The sequence below is a fragment of the Pteropus vampyrus genome, unplaced genomic scaffold (assembly GCF_000151845.1).
Source record: "Pteropus vampyrus isolate Shadow unplaced genomic scaffold, Pvam_2.0 Scaffold816, whole genome shotgun sequence".
Taxonomy (NCBI): domain Eukaryota; kingdom Metazoa; phylum Chordata; class Mammalia; order Chiroptera; family Pteropodidae; genus Pteropus; species Pteropus vampyrus.
In genome coordinates this window covers 532,427-552,601 of record NW_011889597.1, presented here as the reverse complement: position 1 = coordinate 552,601, position 20,175 = coordinate 532,427, and the positions used below count along the sequence as shown (strand labels likewise).

The window sequence follows — 20,175 nt, the reverse complement described above, 5'->3', positions numbered from 1 at the left end:
ACCTATGTGGGAACATGTAGGTCTCCTTGGCCAGGGATTCAACTTCTGCAGCTCTGCTTGGTTTCATACCCCGAAAGTCTTCACTTATCATCTTCTCTATTACCAGCCGAGAAAGCAGCCAACGATGGAAAAACTATAGGCATGGCCCCAGACATCCCAGGCCTGCATCTGCCAGGTGGAGGACAGCTGACAGCAGAACATGGGAAGCCCGGATGCAGTGATCTGGAGGAAACTGGTGACTCTGTGGGTGCGTACTGATCCTAAGCTCCCTCAACTGGAGGGCTGTGTGGAGAGCAGAGGTAGGGGAGCAGAGACACCCTAGGGCAATACCTGAGTTAACCATGGTGCTCACCTTGCCTTCAAACCCAGAGAAGACATTTGGAGACCTAGAAGATAGGACTTCTAGGGAAGTAGAAGACTGATAAGGATAAGAAAATTTCTGAGGAATCTTTCTTTTTCACTGAAGAGTATATCAGCAACCTTCCCAAAATTATTATCCTGGTAAAAGAGGTCTTATGGGTTTTTCTTTCTCTTCCTTCCATTCCTAGCTGACAAAAAGTTTACCCGGAAGCCACCTCGATTTTCCTGTCTACTGCCAGATCCACGGGAACTGATTGAAATTAAAAATAAAAAGAAGGTACATACAGATATTCCCAGAGCCCAGCCTCTGCCCCACTCTGTCTGGGTGTTCTTTGCAGGGTTTCTTTCCTAGAGGATGAGGGTGAGTCTAGCAGCTCACTGTACAGCTTCCTAAAGCTAGCCTTTGGGCTTGTTGGGACTTCCCCAACCCCCCAGTTTCCTTCGAAGACCTTCCCTTACTCCAAAGCCATGCAGTTAGTCATACCCCATTGTTTTCCCCTGGGCAAATGCTGTTCTAGCTGACAACCAAGTTTTACTGGGGGTCACAAGAGCCCTGCAAGCTGGTATCATGTGGATCACTGAAGGCGATTGGTCATCTCAAGCTGTGGGGTGACAATTGGCAATAAAGAGGAAGTGACATTTTTTTCTGGTATTTTAAGTTCAAATAACTATGTTTTTGGTTTTCTTGACACAAAGAAAACTTCTCTTTAACCCTTTCCTCTTATTATTACTAACCTAAATGACTTTGGTTTATGTGTGCCCTTGATTTCACGGCTGTAACTAGACAAACAGAAAGGTATCACAGTTCACCTACTCTTCAAACCTCAGGGCCTCAGCTAGGAAACCAGAAAAAAATACAGGGAAACCAAGCTAGGCTATAAATAAGATGCCGGCTCTAAACAGATGCCAGGGATGGCTGTAAAACTGTAGAGAAAAAGAACACCTTCTCTAGTCTCTTTTTTCTACCTTTTTCCTGATCCTGCAGTTGGAGGAAAGGGGACTCTCCTGTGCATCCTGAGCACTCAGAAAAGGAGTGAAAATGAGCTCCTCAGCCAGTTCTAATGAGACATGAAGACTGAGGAAAGCTAGAGCCAGTATGATCCAGCCTTAGTCCTGGAGTCTCCTAGAACCACCCTACGAGCCTGTTAGGTCCAAGCTATGGACCATGATGAAGTCTAGCCTGCCCTTGTCTGATTTAGGGGTAGAGCAGCTTCTGACATATAATATTTCTCCTCCAGCTTCTCATCACTGGCACAGAACAGTTCAACCAGAAACCAAAGAAGGGGATCCAGTTTCTGCAGGAGAAGGGCCTCCTCACTATCCCAATGGACAACACAGAGGTAGCCCAATGGCTCCGCGAGAACCCTCGGTTAGATAAGAAAATGATTGGAGAGTTTGTGAGTGACCGCAAAAACATTGACCTGTTGGAGAGCTTTGTAAGGTGAGGAAGCTGCAAGAAATGTGGGACATAATTGGTGATCAGCTAGGGACATAATTGGTGATCGCTCCCTCAAAGCAGTCTCAGTCAGTTCCTGCTGGTGACTCAGGTCACACACTCTTCCTCTTTCTATCACTTTTATCTGTTGGACCTGAGTCTCCAGCAAGACAACTTTGGGAGCCACTCCATTCTGCATAGAGGGCTTTGCAAAAGGGTGGTGCAGGAACATATCCTGAGCACAGGGTAGGTTCTGGGTTCTGGGGATGAGGTTTCTAGGCAAGAGTGTGCTGATGTGAAAAGTATTAAGGTCAGGAGTTGTCAAATTCTGGTATGTGTTGGAAATGGCCAGGAGATACCTGCCCTTTGCCAGAGCCCTCAGCCTCCTCAATTACAGTAGGAGAAGATTAAAGAGACTGTGGCTAATAGAGAGCCCAACATTTGCAGCTTACATATCTTCAGCATCTTCCTTTCCCTGTAGCACCTTCAGCTTTCAGGGTCTGCGGCTGGATGAAGCTCTTCGCCTCTACCTGGAAGCCTTCCGCTTGCCTGGGGAAGCACCCGTCATCCAGAGGTTGTTGGAGGCATTCACAGAGCATTGGAGGGTGAGTTTGAGTGACAGGGGCTGAGTCCAGCCTCCCAAGTTAATTTGACCGAGGGTTTCTATGGCTCCAGCTGAAGGACCCAGCTGCTATCTCCTAAGAACGCTGAGAGTGTCATCAGTGAGCTTTCTGTAGAGGGGCAAGGGGTTGACTGCTTTCTAGGTGGTATCTCCCCTCTGTACCAACATTGACCAGTGGGTTGGAGGTGAGGATTTAATTGGCTGGAGAAGGGCATTGACGCAGGTGGGGTCTTTGATTTTTCAGAATTGTAATGGCTCCCCATTTGCCAATAGCGATGCTTGCTTTGCCCTGGCCTATGCTGTCATCATGCTTAATACCGACCAGCACAACCACAACGTTCGCAAACAGAATGCACCCATGACCCTGGAGGTAAGCTTGGGTCCCAGCCAAGGCAAGAGAAGATCCAGCAAGCTTTGGAGATAGCAGAAATGACACGAGATTCTCAGTGAGCACAGTTGGCAGGGTTCTTTCCAAGGGAATCAGGGAGAACTGGCCGATCCAGAAGAGGAAATGGGGTGGATAGATGGGTTCTTTCACTTACCGTTTCCTAAGTCCTATTTACCACAGACCCAGGAATTCCTTGGATGGGGATTCAGCATTGACACATGGTGGGAGGAAAAGCTTATTGGTCTGTCTCTAGGAGTTTCGCAAAAACCTAAAAGGTGTGAATGGAGGCAAAGACTTTGAACAAGACATCCTGGAGGACATGTACCATGCCATCAAGTGAGTGTGTATGGAGAATGGTGTAGTATCTCTGTTAAGGAGAAGCACACTGCTCCTTTTTCCAGATTTTAGAGTCACATCAGACTACAATGACTCATATGTCCTATATTTAGCCTTGGTACTGAGCTGAGCAGGCCCCTCTCTCCTAACTCTCTTCCTTAAAGAAGCCTGGACAATATTGGGACTCTAGTACTTTAAGCCAGGATCCAAACTGCCCCTGCTAAGTGGAGTGTCATGGCCCCATTTCCCAAACCCAGCATGACTGGGTTTTCTAGTCTAGCTCCCAATATGTGTTCTGGGATGGTAGAGAACCCAAGATGGGCAGTGGAGGGTGAGGCCTGGATCAGAGGTGGGATACTTAGTTCTTTACTGCAAATCAGAACAGGTAGAGAGAGAATTGCTCATTTTTTCATACCCAGAAGGAATATAACATCTTACTACAGAACTAAAGGCCCCACTTAGAGACAGGTCCTTGAGATTATGGGGAATTATGGGATGTTTCTTTTCTTTCTCCCTGGTGGGTGGCCAGTAGTGGACAACTGAATTGCAGTTTTGATGACCTCTCATTGATGAAGCGTACCAAGGCAAAGCCCCTTTTTCTAGTTTGGGAGCAGTCAGGTTCACAGCAGTGCACCCACTCCTTCCCTTACTTCCTGCAGGAATGAGGAAATTGTGATGCCTGAGGAGCAGACAGGCTTGGTTCGGGAGAATTATGTGTGGAATGTGCTCCTTCATCGAGGTGCCACCCCAGAGGGCATATTCCTTCATGTGCCTGCTGGCAGCTACGATCTTGACCTCTTCACCATGACCTGGGGCCCCACTATCGCTGCTCTCTCTTATGTCTTTGACAAAAGCCTTGAGGAGACAATCATCCAGAAAGCCATCTCAGGCTTCAGGTAGCTCAGCTTTGGCCTTGGTATTGACCTCCTCTCACTTCTCTGAGCTAATATGGTTGCCTCAATACCACTCTGATTCCTACTCTTATTTTCTTTAGAGTGGGTTCTTCCTGAGTTTTTGAAGGGAGGCTGAAGCTTGGAAAAGCTCAGTCTTAAACAGACTTAAGAGTAAAAGGTTTCTTCCTGGGACTGATTGGGGAAGAATCCCAAGCAAGCCTCCTCAGGGACTTGGAAGGACTGCCCGGCCTTCCAGTGACTTTTTTTTTCTGGGATGGGTGTGATGTTACAGGAAGTGCGCCATGATCTCCGCCCACTATGGCCTCAGCGATGTGTTTGACAATCTCATCATCTCTCTGTGCAAATTCACAGCTCTCAGCAGTGAGGTAAGCAGGGGCAGGAATTTTGTACCTGGAGTTCCAAAGAAGAACCTCTCTTTTAGCCATGGATTACTCTTCTTCAGAGCTGGTTTCTCACAGCATATTTCCTCACAACCCCCTCCCCCTTGACTACAGTAGAGCTACATGCACACCCTAGGATGAGAATAACTTCACCTCGTGTAATGAGGAAGACAGGAGAAGAGATGCCATAGTGGGGAAGGCCTTATCCAGGTTAGCCCTTCTCACTTATGAAGGATTGAAGCAGACAGAGCCAGCAGAAAGACCCTCAGGGAACCGTAGGTTGAGACCTAAGAGGTTCTTTTTTTCAGATACTCACCACGCCCTAAGCTTCTACTCATCATCTTTTCTAGCCTATTGAGAACCTGCCCAGCGTGTTTGGAAGCAACCCTAAAGCCCACATTGCAGCCAAAACAGTATTCCATCTGGCCCATCGTCATGGCGACATCCTGCGAGAAGGCTGGAAGAATATTATGGAAGCCATGCTGCAGCTCTTCCGAGCCCAACTGCTGCCCAAGGCTATGGTGGAGGTAATTCTTGGTAGGATACTAATAGACAATAACAAGGCAAGAGCTCCAAGATTATGTGCTGTCGATCTATGGAAATGGTTGAGACTAGCGCTGGGCCTGATGCCTGCTAAAGCTTACCAGTAACACCTCAGATCTTACCAGACCACAGATCTTGATTGGTGGGATGGTTGTCAAGGAAGGCTGGTAGAAGCCATTACCAGTCAACATTTGGAAGGGGCCCAGTCAATAGTGTAGGTCAGAGATCTATAAGAAGAAAGCCAGAGAAGTTGGCATGAGGGAGGAGGAAATGCAAAGGGATGTGGAAAGTATTCTTGACATGCTTTTCCAGGTAGAAGATTTTGTGGATCCCAATGGCAAGATCTCTCTGCAGCGGGAGGAGACACCATCAAACCGGTGAGAGCAGATCAGAGGCTAAGGCCTTGGGGAGAGAGGGTCTGAACTCTGGAGCTCACCAGGCCTCATACCCTTCCCACAGAGGAGAGTCGACAGTGCTGAGCTTTGTGAGCTGGCTGACACTAAGTGGTACTGAGCAGTCTAGCGTGAGGGGCCCATCCACTGAGAACCAGGAGGCTAAGAGAGTGGCCTTGGACTGTATCAAGGTAACTGCCTGCCTACCCCTGGTGAACAAGTCTGGACCCCTCCCTACTGTCAATGGAAGAATCAAATCCCCAAGGGCTTATGACCAGAACTGACTCCTTCTGCACTCTCCCTGGTTCTTGGGGAAAATTCTCTTCCCTCCAACCCTTATCACTGACCCCTTCCCTTTCTCTCCTGCCCTCTCCAGCAGTGTGACCCAGAAAAGATGATCACAGAGAGCAAGTTCCTCCAGCTGGAGTCACTGCAAGAGCTCATGAAGGTACAGAATGAAGAGAAAGAAATGGAAGGGTTGGCTGGGTCTGGAAGGGAAGATAGGACAGTGGTGTTTGCCTCAATTTCTGTCAGGGCAGGGCCAATGGCTGCCTACTTTCTAGCCGTTGTTCTCTTCTAGTCTTTGGTCTCAGTGACGCCAGATGAAGAGACATATGATGAGGAGGATGCTGCTTTCTGCCTAGAGATGCTGCTGAGGATTGTGCTGGAGAACAGGTAGAAGGCAGTCTTTAGCAGGCCTCAAACTGGGTTTGTGCCAACGGGACGGAAGCCTGGATCCATCTTGCTGAGTAGGCTCTAGAGCAGCAGCCCCCAACCTTTTTGGCACCAGGAGGACTGGTGCTCCTATGAAAATCTAATGCTTGCTGATCTGAGATGGAGCTGAGGCGGTGATGCTAGTGCTGGGGAACGGCTGCAAATACAGATGAAACTTCACTCCCTGGCCCGCCACCTCACCTCCTGCTCTGCAGCCCGGTTCCACGGCCCAGGGTTTGGGGACCCCTGCTTTAGAGGAAAGAAGTACATGAAGCTATAGACAATGGAAGAGAAGCTTGTTATACCTGTCTGCTTAGGGTATAATATTAATGAGCCCTGAAAGGCTTGGCCTGAATCAAAAAGGGAGGCTTATTGACCAGTGGCCTCTCCAGCTGAAACTATCCTCATCCTTTTCGTTCCTCAGGGACCGTGTGGGCTGTGTGTGGCAGACTGTTCGAGACCATCTTTATCACCTGTGTGTCCAGGCACAGGATTTCTGCTTCCTTGTGGATCGGGCAGTGGTGGGGCTGCTGCGCTTGGCCATTCGGCTACTCCGAAGAGAAGAGATTAGTGGACAGGTAAACAGGGTGTACCTGGGAGGGCAGAAAAGTATGCAAGGAACTAAAGTCACAGTCTCAGTTGTGGATATGACCTGAAACAGTACATTTAGTGCCCCATAGCATGAACCCACTGACCAGCCACAGGGCTAGGGGAATCTAATAGGTGGCATTGAGTCTAGAATGGTCTCAAGTATGAAGCCGGTACTCAGCACCTCTGCAGGCTCCTATAAATCTGTTCTTTAGGGCTGGATGGCTGCTGCTTTGTGGTAGTTCCACCTCTATACCTGGTTCCTCTCATGCTTAGGACCCTCCTGTGATCTCTTGGCCCAACTATAAAAGACAGACAGCATAGAACTAATAAGTGAGTTCAGCAAGGTTCCAAGATATAAAATCAACACAAAAATTAATCACATTTCTATATACTGACAATGTATGGAAAGTAAACCCAAAAACACAATATGATGTACAAGTGCTCAAAAAGACCCCCCGAAATTCTTAGATATATACCTAATAAATCATGTATAGGATCTGTATGCTGAAATTACAAAATGCTAATGGAAATCAAAGAAGACCTAAATAAGCGAAGAGGCATACCATGTACATGGATTAGAAGATACAACGTAATAAAAATGTCAGTTCTCCCCAAATTGATCTATAAATTTAATGCAACTCAGATGAAAATTCCAACAGGGTTTTTTGTAGACATAGATAAGCTTACTCTAAAATTTATATGGAAAGGCACAGGCCCTAGAATAGCTAGACATCTTGAGAAGGAAGAAAATGATATTAAGGCTTACTGTATAGCTATAGTAGTAATAAGACTGTGTGGTATTGCTGGAGGGATAGACACATAGATCAGCGGAACAGAAGAGAGAACCAGAAATGGACCCACACAAAGATGCTCTACTAATTTTTTGACAAAGGTATAAAAATAATTCAGTGGGGGAAGGATAGCCTTTTCAATCGCTGAAGCAATTGAAATTCATAGTTGGGAAAAATGAACTTTGACCAAAGCCTCATTCATACCTTATACAAAAATTAACTCCAAATGGATCATAGATTTAAATGTAAAATATAAAACTAGAAAACCTTTAGGCAGAAACATAGGTGGATATCTTCAGGAGCTAGGCAAAGAGTTCTTATACTTGACACCAAAGAACAGTCTATAAAAGGAAAAAATGATGAATTAGACTTCACCAATATTTAAAAATTCTACTTTATCATAGCCCATGTGAAAAGGATAAAAGACAAGGAGCATATGTTTGCAAATTACACATTTGAAAAAAGACTAGTGTCTAAAATATAAAAACTCAAAACACAGCAGCAAAACAACCTAATTAGACAATGGACAAAAGATATGAACAGACATGTCACTGAAGAAGATATACAGATAGTAAATAAGCATGTGAAAACATTAAATGATGTTCAACATCATTAACCAGCAGGGAAATAGAAATTAAAGCTGCAATGAGATATCATTACACACCTATCAGAATGGCTAAAATAAAAATACCAAATGCTGGCAAGGATGTGGGTCACTCATACATTGCTGGTGGGAATGTAAAATGGTGCAGCTACTCTTTTAGCAGTTTCTTATAAAACTAAACATGCAGTTACCACAGAATCCAGCAATTGCACTCTTGGGCATTTACCCCAGAGAAATGGAAGCCTACTTTCTCATGAACTATAGATGAATGTTAATAGACGCTTTATTTGTAATAGCCAAAAACTGGAGTTGGCTCAGATGATTTTCAAGAGGTGAATAGTTAAACTGTGTTAAACCGTGGTACATATGTACCATGGAATACTATTCAGCAGTTAAAAGCAACAAACTATTGCTGCATACAACAACTTGGATGAATCTCCAAGGAATTATGGTACATGAAAAATGCCAATCCTTAAAAGGTTGTATACTACATAATTTCATTTATATAAATTTTTGAAATGCTATGGTTTTGGAAGTTGTAGACAGATTGCCAGGGTTAAGGATGGGCCCAGGAAAGAGGCAGGTGTGGTTATAAAAGGGCAACATAAGGGATCCTGTGGTGTTGGAACCATTTAGCGTCTTGACTAGTGGTGACTACAAACCCACACAGGTGATTAAACTGTGTAGAACTTCATACACACATGAGTAGAAGTAAAACTGAGGAAATCTGAATAAGATCAGTAGATTGTACCAATGTCAGTGTCCTGGTTATGATACTATACTGTAATTTTGCATAATGTTACCATTGAAGTAAACTGGGCAAAGTGGATTAGGGCCTCTTTGTATTATTATAACTACATCTGAATCTATAATTATTTCAAGGAAATTTTTAATTAAAAAAAAAAAAAACAAAACCCTGAATTAAGGAAAAGACCAGCAGCTGTTCCCTAAGTTAGGTCCTAGCCAAACTGTCCTCACTGGCCTAAGGAGTCTGGTGGGAAAGGAGATCAGCCAAGAAGTTGTGTGCCACTTCCCACTCCCCACCCCCACCCCAGGTACTGCTCTCCCTTCGCATTTTGCTGCTAATGAAGCCCAGCGTGCTGTCCCGAGTCAGTCACCAGGTAGCCTTTGGGCTCCACGAACTCCTTAAGACCAACGCAGCCAACATCCACTCAGGTGATGACTGGGCCACCCTCTTCACACTGCTGGAGTGCATTGGCTCAGGTGTGAAGCCTCCAGCTGCCCTGCAGGCCACAGCCAGGGCCGATGCACCTGATGCTGGTAAGCCCCTTCCCAAAGAGAAGTTATGGCCCCAGGGGTTAAGACAGGGAAACAAAACAGGTTATTGCGTTCATCAGATTAAATACCCGTGGCTTCTGCCATCTGCTCCAGAGCTTCCTGTGCCCACTGGCCTCTCTAGCACATCCGCAGGTTAAGCAGCATGAAGGCAAGTAGGCGGTGGAGAAGGCTATGAAGCCAGGCGTACTGCTGTCCTGAGGACTATTTTCTCAGAAACTGTGTCCTCACTGCTACCTTCCTTCTCTGACAGCTGCTACTAGATGCGTCAGGAGCCCAAATTAACCTGCTTCTCTGTTTAGTCAAGAGAGAAGCTGTCCAGACCATTCTTCAGCCCTCTGGTGGCAAGGCTGAAACTAAGCCAGACCAAGAAAAAGGAGAGGCCAGGCTTCAGCACCTTCCTTCTGTGAGCTGAAATTATCCCTCTACCCAATGTCCCCATCCTCACCTTGACTCTGCCTTTATTTCTGCTGGCTCAGGGGCCCAGTCAGACAGTGAACTCCCATTCTACCATCAAAGTGACGTGAGCCTGGACCGAGGGTACACTTCCGATTCGGAAGTTTACACTGACCATGGCAGGCCTGGCAAGATCCACCGATCAGCCACAGATGCCGATGTGGTCAACAGCGGTTGGTTAGTGGTGAGTAAGCATATGGGCAGCGGGTGAGTCTTCCCTCCTTGGCCTATGGGAAAGATTCCTCGTCCTCTGAGAGGACATCTAGGGGAAGATTCAGATCAAGCCTGGGTTCCCAGTGCTTCTGTGTACTTTACATTTACAGGTGGGGAAGGATGACATCGATAACTCCAAGCCAGGGTCTGGGCCCATCCGGCCCGGCCCTTCACCTCTGGTCAATCAGTACAGCCTAACAGTGGGGGTGGACCTCGGGCCACATGACACTAAATCCCTGCTTAAGTGTGTGGAATCGCTGTCCTTCATCGTGCGTGATGCTGCCCACATCACACCCGACAACTTTGAGCTCTGCGTCAAGACTCTCCGCATCTTTGTGGAGGCCAGTCTTAATGGCGGTAGGTCACCTGATGAGGGGGCAATTGGGGAGTAGCCATGTGAATATACAAAGGAGAGGGAGGCAAGGGTATCTGTGCCTTTGGATGTGGAAATATGACCTGGGTCTGGCTCTGCTCAGGGTGCAAGTCCCAGGAGAAACGTGGTAAGAGTCACAAATATGACAGCAAAGGGAACCGCTTTAAGAAGAAATCCAAGGAGGGCTCAATGCTTCGGCGGCCTCGAACTTCCAGCCAACATGCCACTCGGGGTGGACATAGTGATGACGACGAGGACGAAGGCGTGCCTGCCAGCTACCATACAGTGTCTTTACAGGTCAGTCAGGACGTAAGTATGACACCCTCTACTTCCTCTCCTCTCCCTGCACCTGACATTGGGAGTCTGGGCGGGGCCAGGGACAGCCAAGGCTGATAGGAAGGGCCCTCAGCTACCACCTCCACAATGTTCCCCTGTCCAAGACCACCTATAAGTCTTTGTTTAATTTTTAAATTAAGGTCTATTTTTCAAATAAGTAATTATGCACATGGTACAAAATTCAAAAGGTACAAAAGGGTAAACAGATAAAAGTAAGCCCATTCCATTCCAGTCCCTAGTCACTAAGTTCCCCTCACCAGAGGCAACGACTGCCACCAGTTTCTTATCTATCTTTCCAGAGTTATTTTGTGTCTATTCAAGGCATAGAAAGTTTAGTTTATGAGCAGACTTTATATCACTAAATAAATGGAGAAAGAACTGCCTTAAGTAGACTACCTTAGAAAAATGATGAAAACACAAATTAGTAAATCTGGCCAGACACTATTGGCCATCAAAGCCTCTAAGCCTGAGGCGTGCTCTCTCTTTTTATAATGAGATTAACATGATGAGTTTTTTTTATCTGTTAGGTGTAAAAGAGAATCGAAAAGTATCTTTCTCACTATGGGATTCAGAATTATTAAATACCTAGTCCATACTCCTCCTCAAGTCTCCTCTACTAGGAGTTATACCTAGTTTTGGGAAACTGTCCAGACTGGGCAACTAGCTCATGAAATCAAGGAAGAAGTGGTGAGAGGGGTGGAGCATGGAGCATTGGTACTCGGGGTTCCCTTAAGGACTCAGTCAGGGACAGTGCGGGATAGAGGGTTCACCAGACCTAACCCCACCCATGTCCTGCCCCTCCTATGACCCCAGTTACTAGACCTGATGCACACCCTGCACACGCGGGCAGCCTCTATCTACAGCTCATGGGCGGAGGAGCAGCGCCACTTGGAGACAGGTGGCCGGAAGATCGAAGCGGATTCACGCACCCTTTGGGCCCACTGCTGGTGCCCTTTACTGCAGGGTAAACCTCCTGGGAGCAGGCAGGGCACGGGCAGAGGTGGAGCTGGAACTCGGGAAGTACCAGGATCAGGATGCCTGAAGGGTCCTGAGCCTGTTCTCGCTCTCAGGCATTGCCTGCCTGTGCTGTGACGCCCGGCGCCAGGTGCGGATGCAGGCACTGACCTATCTGCAGAGAGCACTACTGGTACATGATCTGCAAAAGCTAGATGCCCTGGAATGGGAGTCCTGTTTTAATAAGGTAGGACTTCCTTCTAGTCTTAAGGTAAAGTTCAAATCCTTAAGACAAGGACAGCCAGGCAGCCTGAAGAGCCCCTAATGTCAATCCTTGGACTGCATCATACCTTCCCTTCTGCTCTGTACCCATCCACCCAGCCCCTGCCTTCCTTGGGGCAAGGCTGCCAACTACTGCCCCTGCTAGGGAGATGTTGGCTCTTTACCCACCAGGTGCTGTTTCCTCTACTGACCAAGCTCTTGGAGAATATCAGCCCTGCAGATGTGGGCGGGATGGAAGAGACCCGGATGAGGGCTTCCACACTGCTCTCTAAGGTACTGCTCACCACCCTACACCCACCCATTTTCCCACACACGCCTCTTCCCTAAGAGAGAAGCCAAGGTTTCTGATAGGACCTAGAGATGCAAGTGCTCAGGATCCCCAACTACAGAGGCTCACTGGGAATTAAGGACCCGGGAGGATTCTGGAATTCAGAGGAATCTCCGATCTAAGATTCTCATGCAAGATAGGGCAGGCTTGCCAACCAGCCTTGGAGAGGGGTAGAAGGTGCCTACCCTACCCTTGGCTGAAAGGTGCTGGTGGGCCATAGGTCTTTCTGCAGCACCTGTCTCCACTGCTGTCGCTCTCTACCTTTGCGGCCCTCTGGCTGACCATCCTGGATTTTATGGACAAGTACATGCATGCAGGCTCCAGTGACTTACTGGTATGTTCTACCTCAGCCCGACTCCTGCTGCCTACTTCCCCTCCCACCTGCTGAGAAGACTTACTGTTTCCCCTTGATGTCTACCTCCTCCTTACCATGTTCCCCTGTGCCCTTTTTCCTGTTCTCATGGTCCCGCTGCTACCTGCAGTCAGAGGCCATCCCAGAGTCTCTGAAGAACATGCTCCTGGTGATGGACACAGCAGAGATTTTCCACAGTGCAGATGCCCGAGGAGGCAGCCCCTCAGCCCTCTGGGAGATCACCTGGGAGCGCATTGACTGTTTTCTGCCCCACCTTCGAGATGAGCTTTTTAAGCAGACTGTCATCCAGGGTAGGGAGTTCAGCACAACTTTATCAAAAAGAGTCTGGAGCGAGAGGCTCCATAGTGTAGCAGTTAGCAAGTCTGCTTTACACGTAGAAGGTCTGGGTTTGCGCCCCAGGTGGAGCCACAGACCCTACCCCGGATGCACCAGGCCCCAGGGGCACCAGGCCCCGGGTGCACGCTGTGAGCATGTGGGAGGAGACACCCTACCTTCAGAGATCCAGTTCTTAAGGGGAAACGACAACATCCATAGGTCAGGGGTGGAAGTAGAGGGGAGGGGAATTAAAGAGGGGGGAAAAAAAAGTCTGGAGCTAACTAGTTCCCTGTGCCCTGGGTGAATGGGAAGACTGGTGGGTAGTCAGGGCTCTGCTTGAAAGAAAGGGCTAAATGCTGCCGTCTGGATTCTCTGCCCTCCCCAGACCCTATTCCCATGGAGCTTCATGCCCAGAAACCTCTGGCCTCAGCCCACCTGACTCCTGCTGCTGGAGACACCAGGACACCTGGCCATCCACCTCCCCCAGAGATGCCCTCTGAGCTGGGGGCCTATGGTGAGTCCCTCTGGGCCAGCCTGCGGAGTATTGAGCAGGAAGCAGGAGGCCTAAGAAGAGGCCCAGGGTAGCTTGGGAGTGCTGCTGAGCATGGGCAGTGAGCCAGGGGAAGGAGGGAACCAGAGAATCCTGTTTACCTGCTTATCATATGGGAAATGGCAAGACCAAATGGGCTATGATGAGCTAGCTGCTTAAGATTTTCAGGCTTGGGAGGAGAAGACTGGGTCAGGGACTTAGAGGATATACAGAAGTTGCCCTTCAGGGAGTCTAGTAAAGACCAGACCAAAATTAACTGGAAGTGCAGCAAAAGAGGTAGAGGGCAGAGAAAAGGTAGCTGGACATTGGAATGCATTTCAAAGGAGACTCCCACCTATGTAGCCTGGGCTCAGGGAACGGGGAGGAACAGTGGTCAATAAACCAGCTAAGGAGTGTGAGGGAGTCTGACTGTAGACACCTTGCTCCTCCTGCAGACTTTGAGAAGCCTGACGACCCTCGACCTGCCAACAGCAGTTCCCTGGGATCACCAGCAGCGTCTAGCCCTAGCAGGCTGAGCCCTACCCCAGAAGGGCCTCCACCTCTGGTTCAGCCCCCACTGATCCTGCAGCCTTTGGCTTCCCCACTGCAGGTGGGCGTGCCACCCATGACTCTGCCCATCATCCTCAACCCTGCTCTCATTGAAGCCACCTCACCAGTGCCCCTCCTGGCCACACCCCGCCCCACAGACCCCATGCCCACCTCTGAGGTCAACTAAGGCAGGCCCCTCAGAGATCAGGACCAGTACTACCAGGCTGTTCCTGGTCCCCCTTCCAGCTGTCCCAGGGGCCACAAACTCTTTAAGCCCAACCCAAGCTGCTGCTGCTGCTGCTACTTGGATGGGGACCTGAAAAAGAACTTTTATAGCCCTTCCTGGGGCCCACAGTCAGGCTGCAGGACCTTCTTCCTCCTCTGCCTTCCATTTTTGGGGGTGCAACCTGAGAGCATACTCAGGTAACACCTGCAGCCTGGCAGCTCTGGGGAGGCATCACTGTGTCCACCCTCATGCCCCTCCTGCCTGTGGTCAGGCATTGAGAGCTAAGCTAACCACTCTGCACTTTGTTTCCCTCTCCCATCCCCATCCCCATTAGCCCTGGGCCACTTCCTCCAGGTCTTCCTCTTTTATTAATTAGTTGGTCAATTTGGAAAGTTGATTGGCACCATGGAGGGTGGGCAGATGGGGCTAGACAGGGGGACTGCCCACAGGAGCAGTACATATGTACATATGGAAAAACGGGACAACAGTGGACTTTTTATGATGTAATAAATGTCTTAGTACCAACATCATTGCTTTTCCCTCTTGTCTCCTTTTTGAGCTTGTGAGTACCATGTTATTAGGATATTGGGCCTTGCGTGAGCGGAAGTGACACGGAGCCTACCAATAACAGTCTGGCCCATGTGGCCCCCAGCAGCAGCAGCAGCAGCAGCAGCAGCAGCAGCACAGAAGTGTACCCCTGTCACCAGGGATGTGCCAGGGGTTGGGGCAGTTGTCCTCTTCTCTGTTCCAAGGGAGAAGACACCTGAGACAGCTCAGGAGGGAAACGAGAGCTGAGCTGTGGTTATCCAGAAATCTTCTCTCAGATGTGCCTCATGGTCCAGGAACACAGAGGGCACCTCATGGTCCAGGAACATAGAGGAGCCCATGGGGCTTAGGGGGGCCGTCTTACCCACAGCTGTGATCATGTGTGTATCTGGGCACAGGGCTTTCATTTTGGCCTCAAGTTGAGGAGGGACAGTTTCTTCCTCCCCACAGCCTCCATCCATCCTAGTCACTGGAGCATGATTGGAGAACCCCTCCCCTTCTTTGCCTTTTCGTCAGCGTAAGACAGGTGAGAGTGTGCATTGGGGCTGTGTGGCCGCTACAGGGCTGAGGTACTGTGGGTGGGATACAGAATACTATGTATTAAGCTTTCCCAAATGAAACATGTATATCCTCTTGGTTTCCTCCACTGTAATGGTCCCTTTTCCCCTCTGGAGGGAGGGGAATGCAGGGAGTGGTACCCTGTTGTACTACCACAGAGAGTTAGGGGCACTCACCCTCTTCATTTGGGCCCAGCTGGCTGTGTGATCTTTCAGCACATGGGGCTTCTCTGTGCTCAGCACAACAATGCGGATGTTACTGGGAGTCTGGACCTCTGTAAGTGCCCTTCTTGGGTGTAGAAAAGGGCTTCTCAGAAATGGAAACAGCCTGATGTGGAAAAATACTGACATGAGACCTAAAGCTCCTACACTAGTTTCTACCTCTTCCCTACCTTCTCCCCCAGTAGTCCAGACCATGCCTGGTTTGTTTCCACACTAACCAGAAGCCTTCCCTGCCCTCTGCCCCTGCCCCTGCCCCTGGAGAAATTACAAGTATGACTATACTCATAATCTGTACTTTATGGATACAGAAAAGCCTGGATCTACAGCCAGGAAAACACTAGGGCCCTTTGCTTGATGACAGCTACGATATCTCTTTACAATACAAGCCCCACAAGCTCTGCCTTAGCAGCTACTGTGCATTTCCCTGTGGGGGAGATAAGGTTGGCTGCTGCAAGGAAGTCTGGAAAAACGTCTTATGAACAAAGGAATATGACAAATCTGTTCCTCAATTGGTCTGCAAATATTAGAAAATGAGCTAGAGTGACCACAAACTGATCAACTCCCTATCACATATCAAAAACATTTGTTGGAAGTCTTCTGTTACAGAAAGATCAGCTGACGTATACATGACTTGTATTGTTGACAATGTTGTCTTAGAGAAAGTAAAGGAAGCTACAAGAGAAAATATTCAGGCCTTAATTCTGATGAACAAGGAAGAATAGCTTGGTGATATAAAAGTCACACACACACACACACACACACACACAAACACACACACACACAATCTTGTGACCTTGTAGAAAAGTAATACAGTAATTCAGAGAGAAATGCTGTTCTTAATGATGTCTCCTGTAAGAACTCTAGGATAGCAGATTTCAACAAGTTCAGAGGAAAGCTAGAGACCTAAGATCCTACCAGGGAGAAGTGATTTTGTTGGAGCACTCATATCTGTCAGTGTCAAGTGCACTGCTCACACAACCTTGCAGAAGCATTTACTACTCTTACAAATGAGGCAACAGCAACAGAGAGGCCAAGTCCCTGGGAAGTTAGGGAGTTGGGACTCAACCCTAGGCCTGTCTTTCCTGTGACTCTTCAATTCAAAAGTGGTGGTGGTATGGAAACTCTCCAAAACTACAGATTTGACTTAACTATAGAGTTAAACCCATCATAAATTGAAAATATCATAAATCAAAAATGCATTTAATACACCTAACCTACCAAACATCATAGCTTAGTCTAGCCTACCTTAAACATTCTCAGAACACTTACATTAGCCTACAGTTGTGCAAAACCATCTAACACAATGAATACACTGCAGAGTATCAGTTACCTTCATGATCACGTAGCTGACTGGGAGCTAAAGCTCGCTGCCACTGCTCAGCATCAAAAAGAGTATACAAAAGAGTATCATACAGTAAGCATTTCGCTAGCCTGGGGGAAGATCAAAATTCAAAGTTTCTACTGAATGCATATCACTACCGCACTATCGTAAAGTCGAAAAAGCTTAGTTCAAACCATTGTAAATCAGGGATGGTCTGTATATACATTTTTTGTAGCTTTTCATGAGAAATAAAAGGTTGAGCATCTGAAGAAACAGGCTATTAGCTACCTAAAGAGCAAAGCATTCACTAGGAAACTGGAAAGAGATACAACCAAGAATAAATGTGAGTTTCCCAAGCACATCATAATGATATCAGGAAGAATAAATTACTGGTTAAGTTTGACAGGAGTCAAAAGTTATGCATGGATTTTTGACTGCGGAAACATTCGTGCCCCTAACTGCACATCGTCCAAAGGTTAACTACAGAATTAGCTACAATGGACACACACGCCCCTAAAAAATGCTAGGAACAACAAAAAAATGTGGCCATTCCAGCTCTCATGTATTTGCCTTTGCTAGGGCTCGCTGCTGGTGAGACAAATAGCCTTGAGGAAGCAGAACCCCTCCGCTCCTGGGCTTCAGTCAAGAAGTTTAGTTCAACAGTTTATCACCCTTTTCTTGAAATATTCTTCACTGGGTTTCTGAGTCACTAGCTTTTCTTGATTCTCTCTTGCTTCACTGGCCATGCCTTTTCAATTTCCGTTATTTGCTCTTCCCCATCTCCACAGCCTCTGAACATTAGAATGCCCCTTTGTCCTCGATTCCTTTTTCTACACTCAAATTGCTAGGTAATGTCCACTGTCAAGACTTTAAATACCATCCATTACACTGACTCATGTCCAACTACCTGGATCATCTCCATTCGCATGCCTCATAGGCTCTCAAACTTAACAAATTTAAAAGGAAAAATTCTTGATTACTCCCCTATAAATCTGTTCCTCCCCCAGTCTGCCTCATATTACTAAAGGAAAACTCCATTCTTCCAAGTTCTTATGCCATACTGACCCCCACTTTTCTCACATCTTGCATCCAGTTCCTCAGCAAGTCTTGTTGCTTCTATCTTTCAGATCTATCTACAATGGGACTACTTCTCACCATCCTCACCAACTACCACCCATGTCTAAGCCACTACTAGTCTACTGGTCTCCCTCCCTCCTCCCTTCTACTCCCATGATCTCTATCCTCTCCACACAGCAGCCAGAATGGATCTTTTAAAAATATGTCAGAACAATTTCACTTCACTGCTCAAAACCGTCCCATGGCTTTCCATGGGAATAAAATCCAAATTTCTTTCTTTATCCTACCTAACTTTTCTTCACATATGCCAAACGCATTCTTATCAGACCTTTACGCTGTTAACCCCTCCCCCTGGAATGCTCTTCCCTCAGATATCTACATAACTCACTCCCTCACTTTTTTTAAGTCACTGTTCAAATGTTATCAGAGAAGTCTCCCCTGCCTGCTACATACAAAGCCCTTATCACTCTTTACCCCCTTACCTACTTTTTTTCCATAACACATCACCATTTGACACATTATACATCCCTTTGATTTTTATCTGCAAACAAGGACATTGTCTCCTGGAGTAGGCCTTCACTATTTCTCGGTGAATGAATTAGAGTGGATTTATAGTGCCTCTGCTTTGGGCCAAGTGTAGCGCTAGGACTAGGTACAGCAACAGAGATAATTATTAGGTTGGAAACTGGTGGGACAAGCAATGAAGAGGTTTCCTAAGCCCAGATGGATGAGACTATCGCAACTAACAATAAACTTTGAGTCAGCTAAAATTTCCAGGTCAACATTGGGAATTGTTGGAGGTGACTGATGAGTGTATGGGAGTTCATTATACTATTCTCTCCACTGTTTACATGTTTGAAAATTTCTTTAATAAAGGTTTTCCTTTTTTAATCTCCGGATAAATTATAGCTCAGAATCTTATGACTAAAATAGCTCAACCCTAGGAGTGCTTTTAGAGACCTGTGGAGACTGGAAAAATTCATGCTAGTGGTTTATTAGCACTTTATTTTCAATACACAACTTTTATTGTATTTTTATTGTGTTTTTAAAATATCACAAATAAGTCTAAGGAATCATCTGACATCTTGGCATTTTTGTAGCTGGACAACTTAGACCTTATTCATCAGCCTGCTGAACTGTTTCTTTTTCAGAAACATATACCATCCAAAAATTTTCTGATATCCTTGTTTCGAACTGTTATAGCTTGCTAAATCAAAGCAGCTAAATTTGATACAAGTTGAATGTCATTTCCTTCCAGAATTAACTCATATTTCTGGGCTTGAGATACTGAACAAGCAATGCCTGACCTCATTCGAACCATGCAGATATATTTTTCACTCAAGAAATTTCAGATTTCAAAGAGAGAACCATTCCTCTGAATAACAATGTTGTGGGGGAAGTGAGCATACACAGGTCTCATCTTGTAAAGAAAGCCCAATGTAACACCCTTGATCATGTTCTGTACACTACTACAGACAGTACGAACAGTAGCCAGTTCCTTTCTATTTCCCCACCATTTGTCAACCTGGAGCCTCTTCCTTTTCTTTCCAAGGAGACCGAGTCCTACATTGATGTGATTGAAGTTCCACTGCAGGGTTCCTCTGGGGCCCTTCGTAATAACCATGTGTTCCTTCATAGTGATATTCACATCTTCTGGAATATCTCGACAGTCTGATTGCTAAGAACAGTCTTTATCCTCGCAGTAGATGCAGCCTATTAATATTTTAAAAAGACAATGATAATCAGTGGTGACCAGGACATGTTTGCTAAGTTGAAGTATACCAAACTAACCTCCTTCTATTTTAATTTAGCGGTTAGGGATCTAATTTACAGGGGAATGTAGTAGACACTGTTTCTGGATTTCAGCGAATTGTTGATGGTTTATTATCATATTCACTTGAAAGGCCCACAGCAGGATGGAAAGGCCTGCTTTGTTTTATACAAATTTTAGGTGAAAGAGCTTCATCCTAGAGTTAACAAACTAGGTTTTAATTCTCCTTCTGTCCCTTTCTGGCTGTATTACTTCACTTCTCTGAGCCTAATTTCTTCATCGGTAAAGTAAGGTACTATTTACCTCCTAAGGTTGTTGGGGGAAGAACGAGAACTTATATTAAAGTACCTTAACATAGCACCTGACACATTCCATTTGTGG

The 20,175-nt window shown here is 46.8% G+C and overlaps 1 protein-coding gene and 1 pseudogene across 1 annotated transcript in view; one reads left to right on the top strand and one right to left on the bottom strand.

Moving 5' to 3' along the window:
* The window catches only part of GBF1 (golgi brefeldin A resistant guanine nucleotide exchange factor 1), a gene marked incomplete at its 5' end in the record, with an annotated part of 29,905 nt that extends 15,075 nt beyond the window's left edge, over positions 1–14,830 (top strand). The window contains 25 exons of the mRNA XM_023526290.1: positions 107–247; positions 549–637; positions 1,599–1,801; positions 2,277–2,400; positions 2,662–2,787; positions 3,059–3,141; positions 3,801–4,037; positions 4,327–4,420; positions 4,786–4,962; positions 5,291–5,355; positions 5,438–5,561; positions 5,747–5,818; positions 5,951–6,045; positions 6,509–6,662; positions 9,126–9,351; positions 9,846–10,006; positions 10,146–10,392; positions 10,512–10,705; positions 11,558–11,708; positions 11,815–11,945; positions 12,152–12,253; positions 12,529–12,642; positions 12,791–12,971; positions 13,382–13,510; positions 13,981–14,830. Of these exons, the coding sequence (XP_023382058.1) occupies positions 107–247; positions 549–637; positions 1,599–1,801; positions 2,277–2,400; positions 2,662–2,787; positions 3,059–3,141; positions 3,801–4,037; positions 4,327–4,420; positions 4,786–4,962; positions 5,291–5,355; positions 5,438–5,561; positions 5,747–5,818; positions 5,951–6,045; positions 6,509–6,662; positions 9,126–9,351; positions 9,846–10,006; positions 10,146–10,392; positions 10,512–10,705; positions 11,558–11,708; positions 11,815–11,945; positions 12,152–12,253; positions 12,529–12,642; positions 12,791–12,971; positions 13,382–13,510; positions 13,981–14,261 (3,701 nt within the window). The remainder of the gene's footprint in view (positions 1–106; positions 248–548; positions 638–1,598; positions 1,802–2,276; positions 2,401–2,661; positions 2,788–3,058; positions 3,142–3,800; positions 4,038–4,326; positions 4,421–4,785; positions 4,963–5,290; positions 5,356–5,437; positions 5,562–5,746; positions 5,819–5,950; positions 6,046–6,508; positions 6,663–9,125; positions 9,352–9,845; positions 10,007–10,145; positions 10,393–10,511; positions 10,706–11,557; positions 11,709–11,814; positions 11,946–12,151; positions 12,254–12,528; positions 12,643–12,790; positions 12,972–13,381; positions 13,511–13,980) is intronic.
* A 4,273-nt stretch (positions 14,831–19,103) lies between these two features.
* Positions 19,104–20,169, bottom strand: LOC111734131 (annotated as a pseudogene).
* Positions 20,170–20,175: the final 6 nt, after the last annotated feature.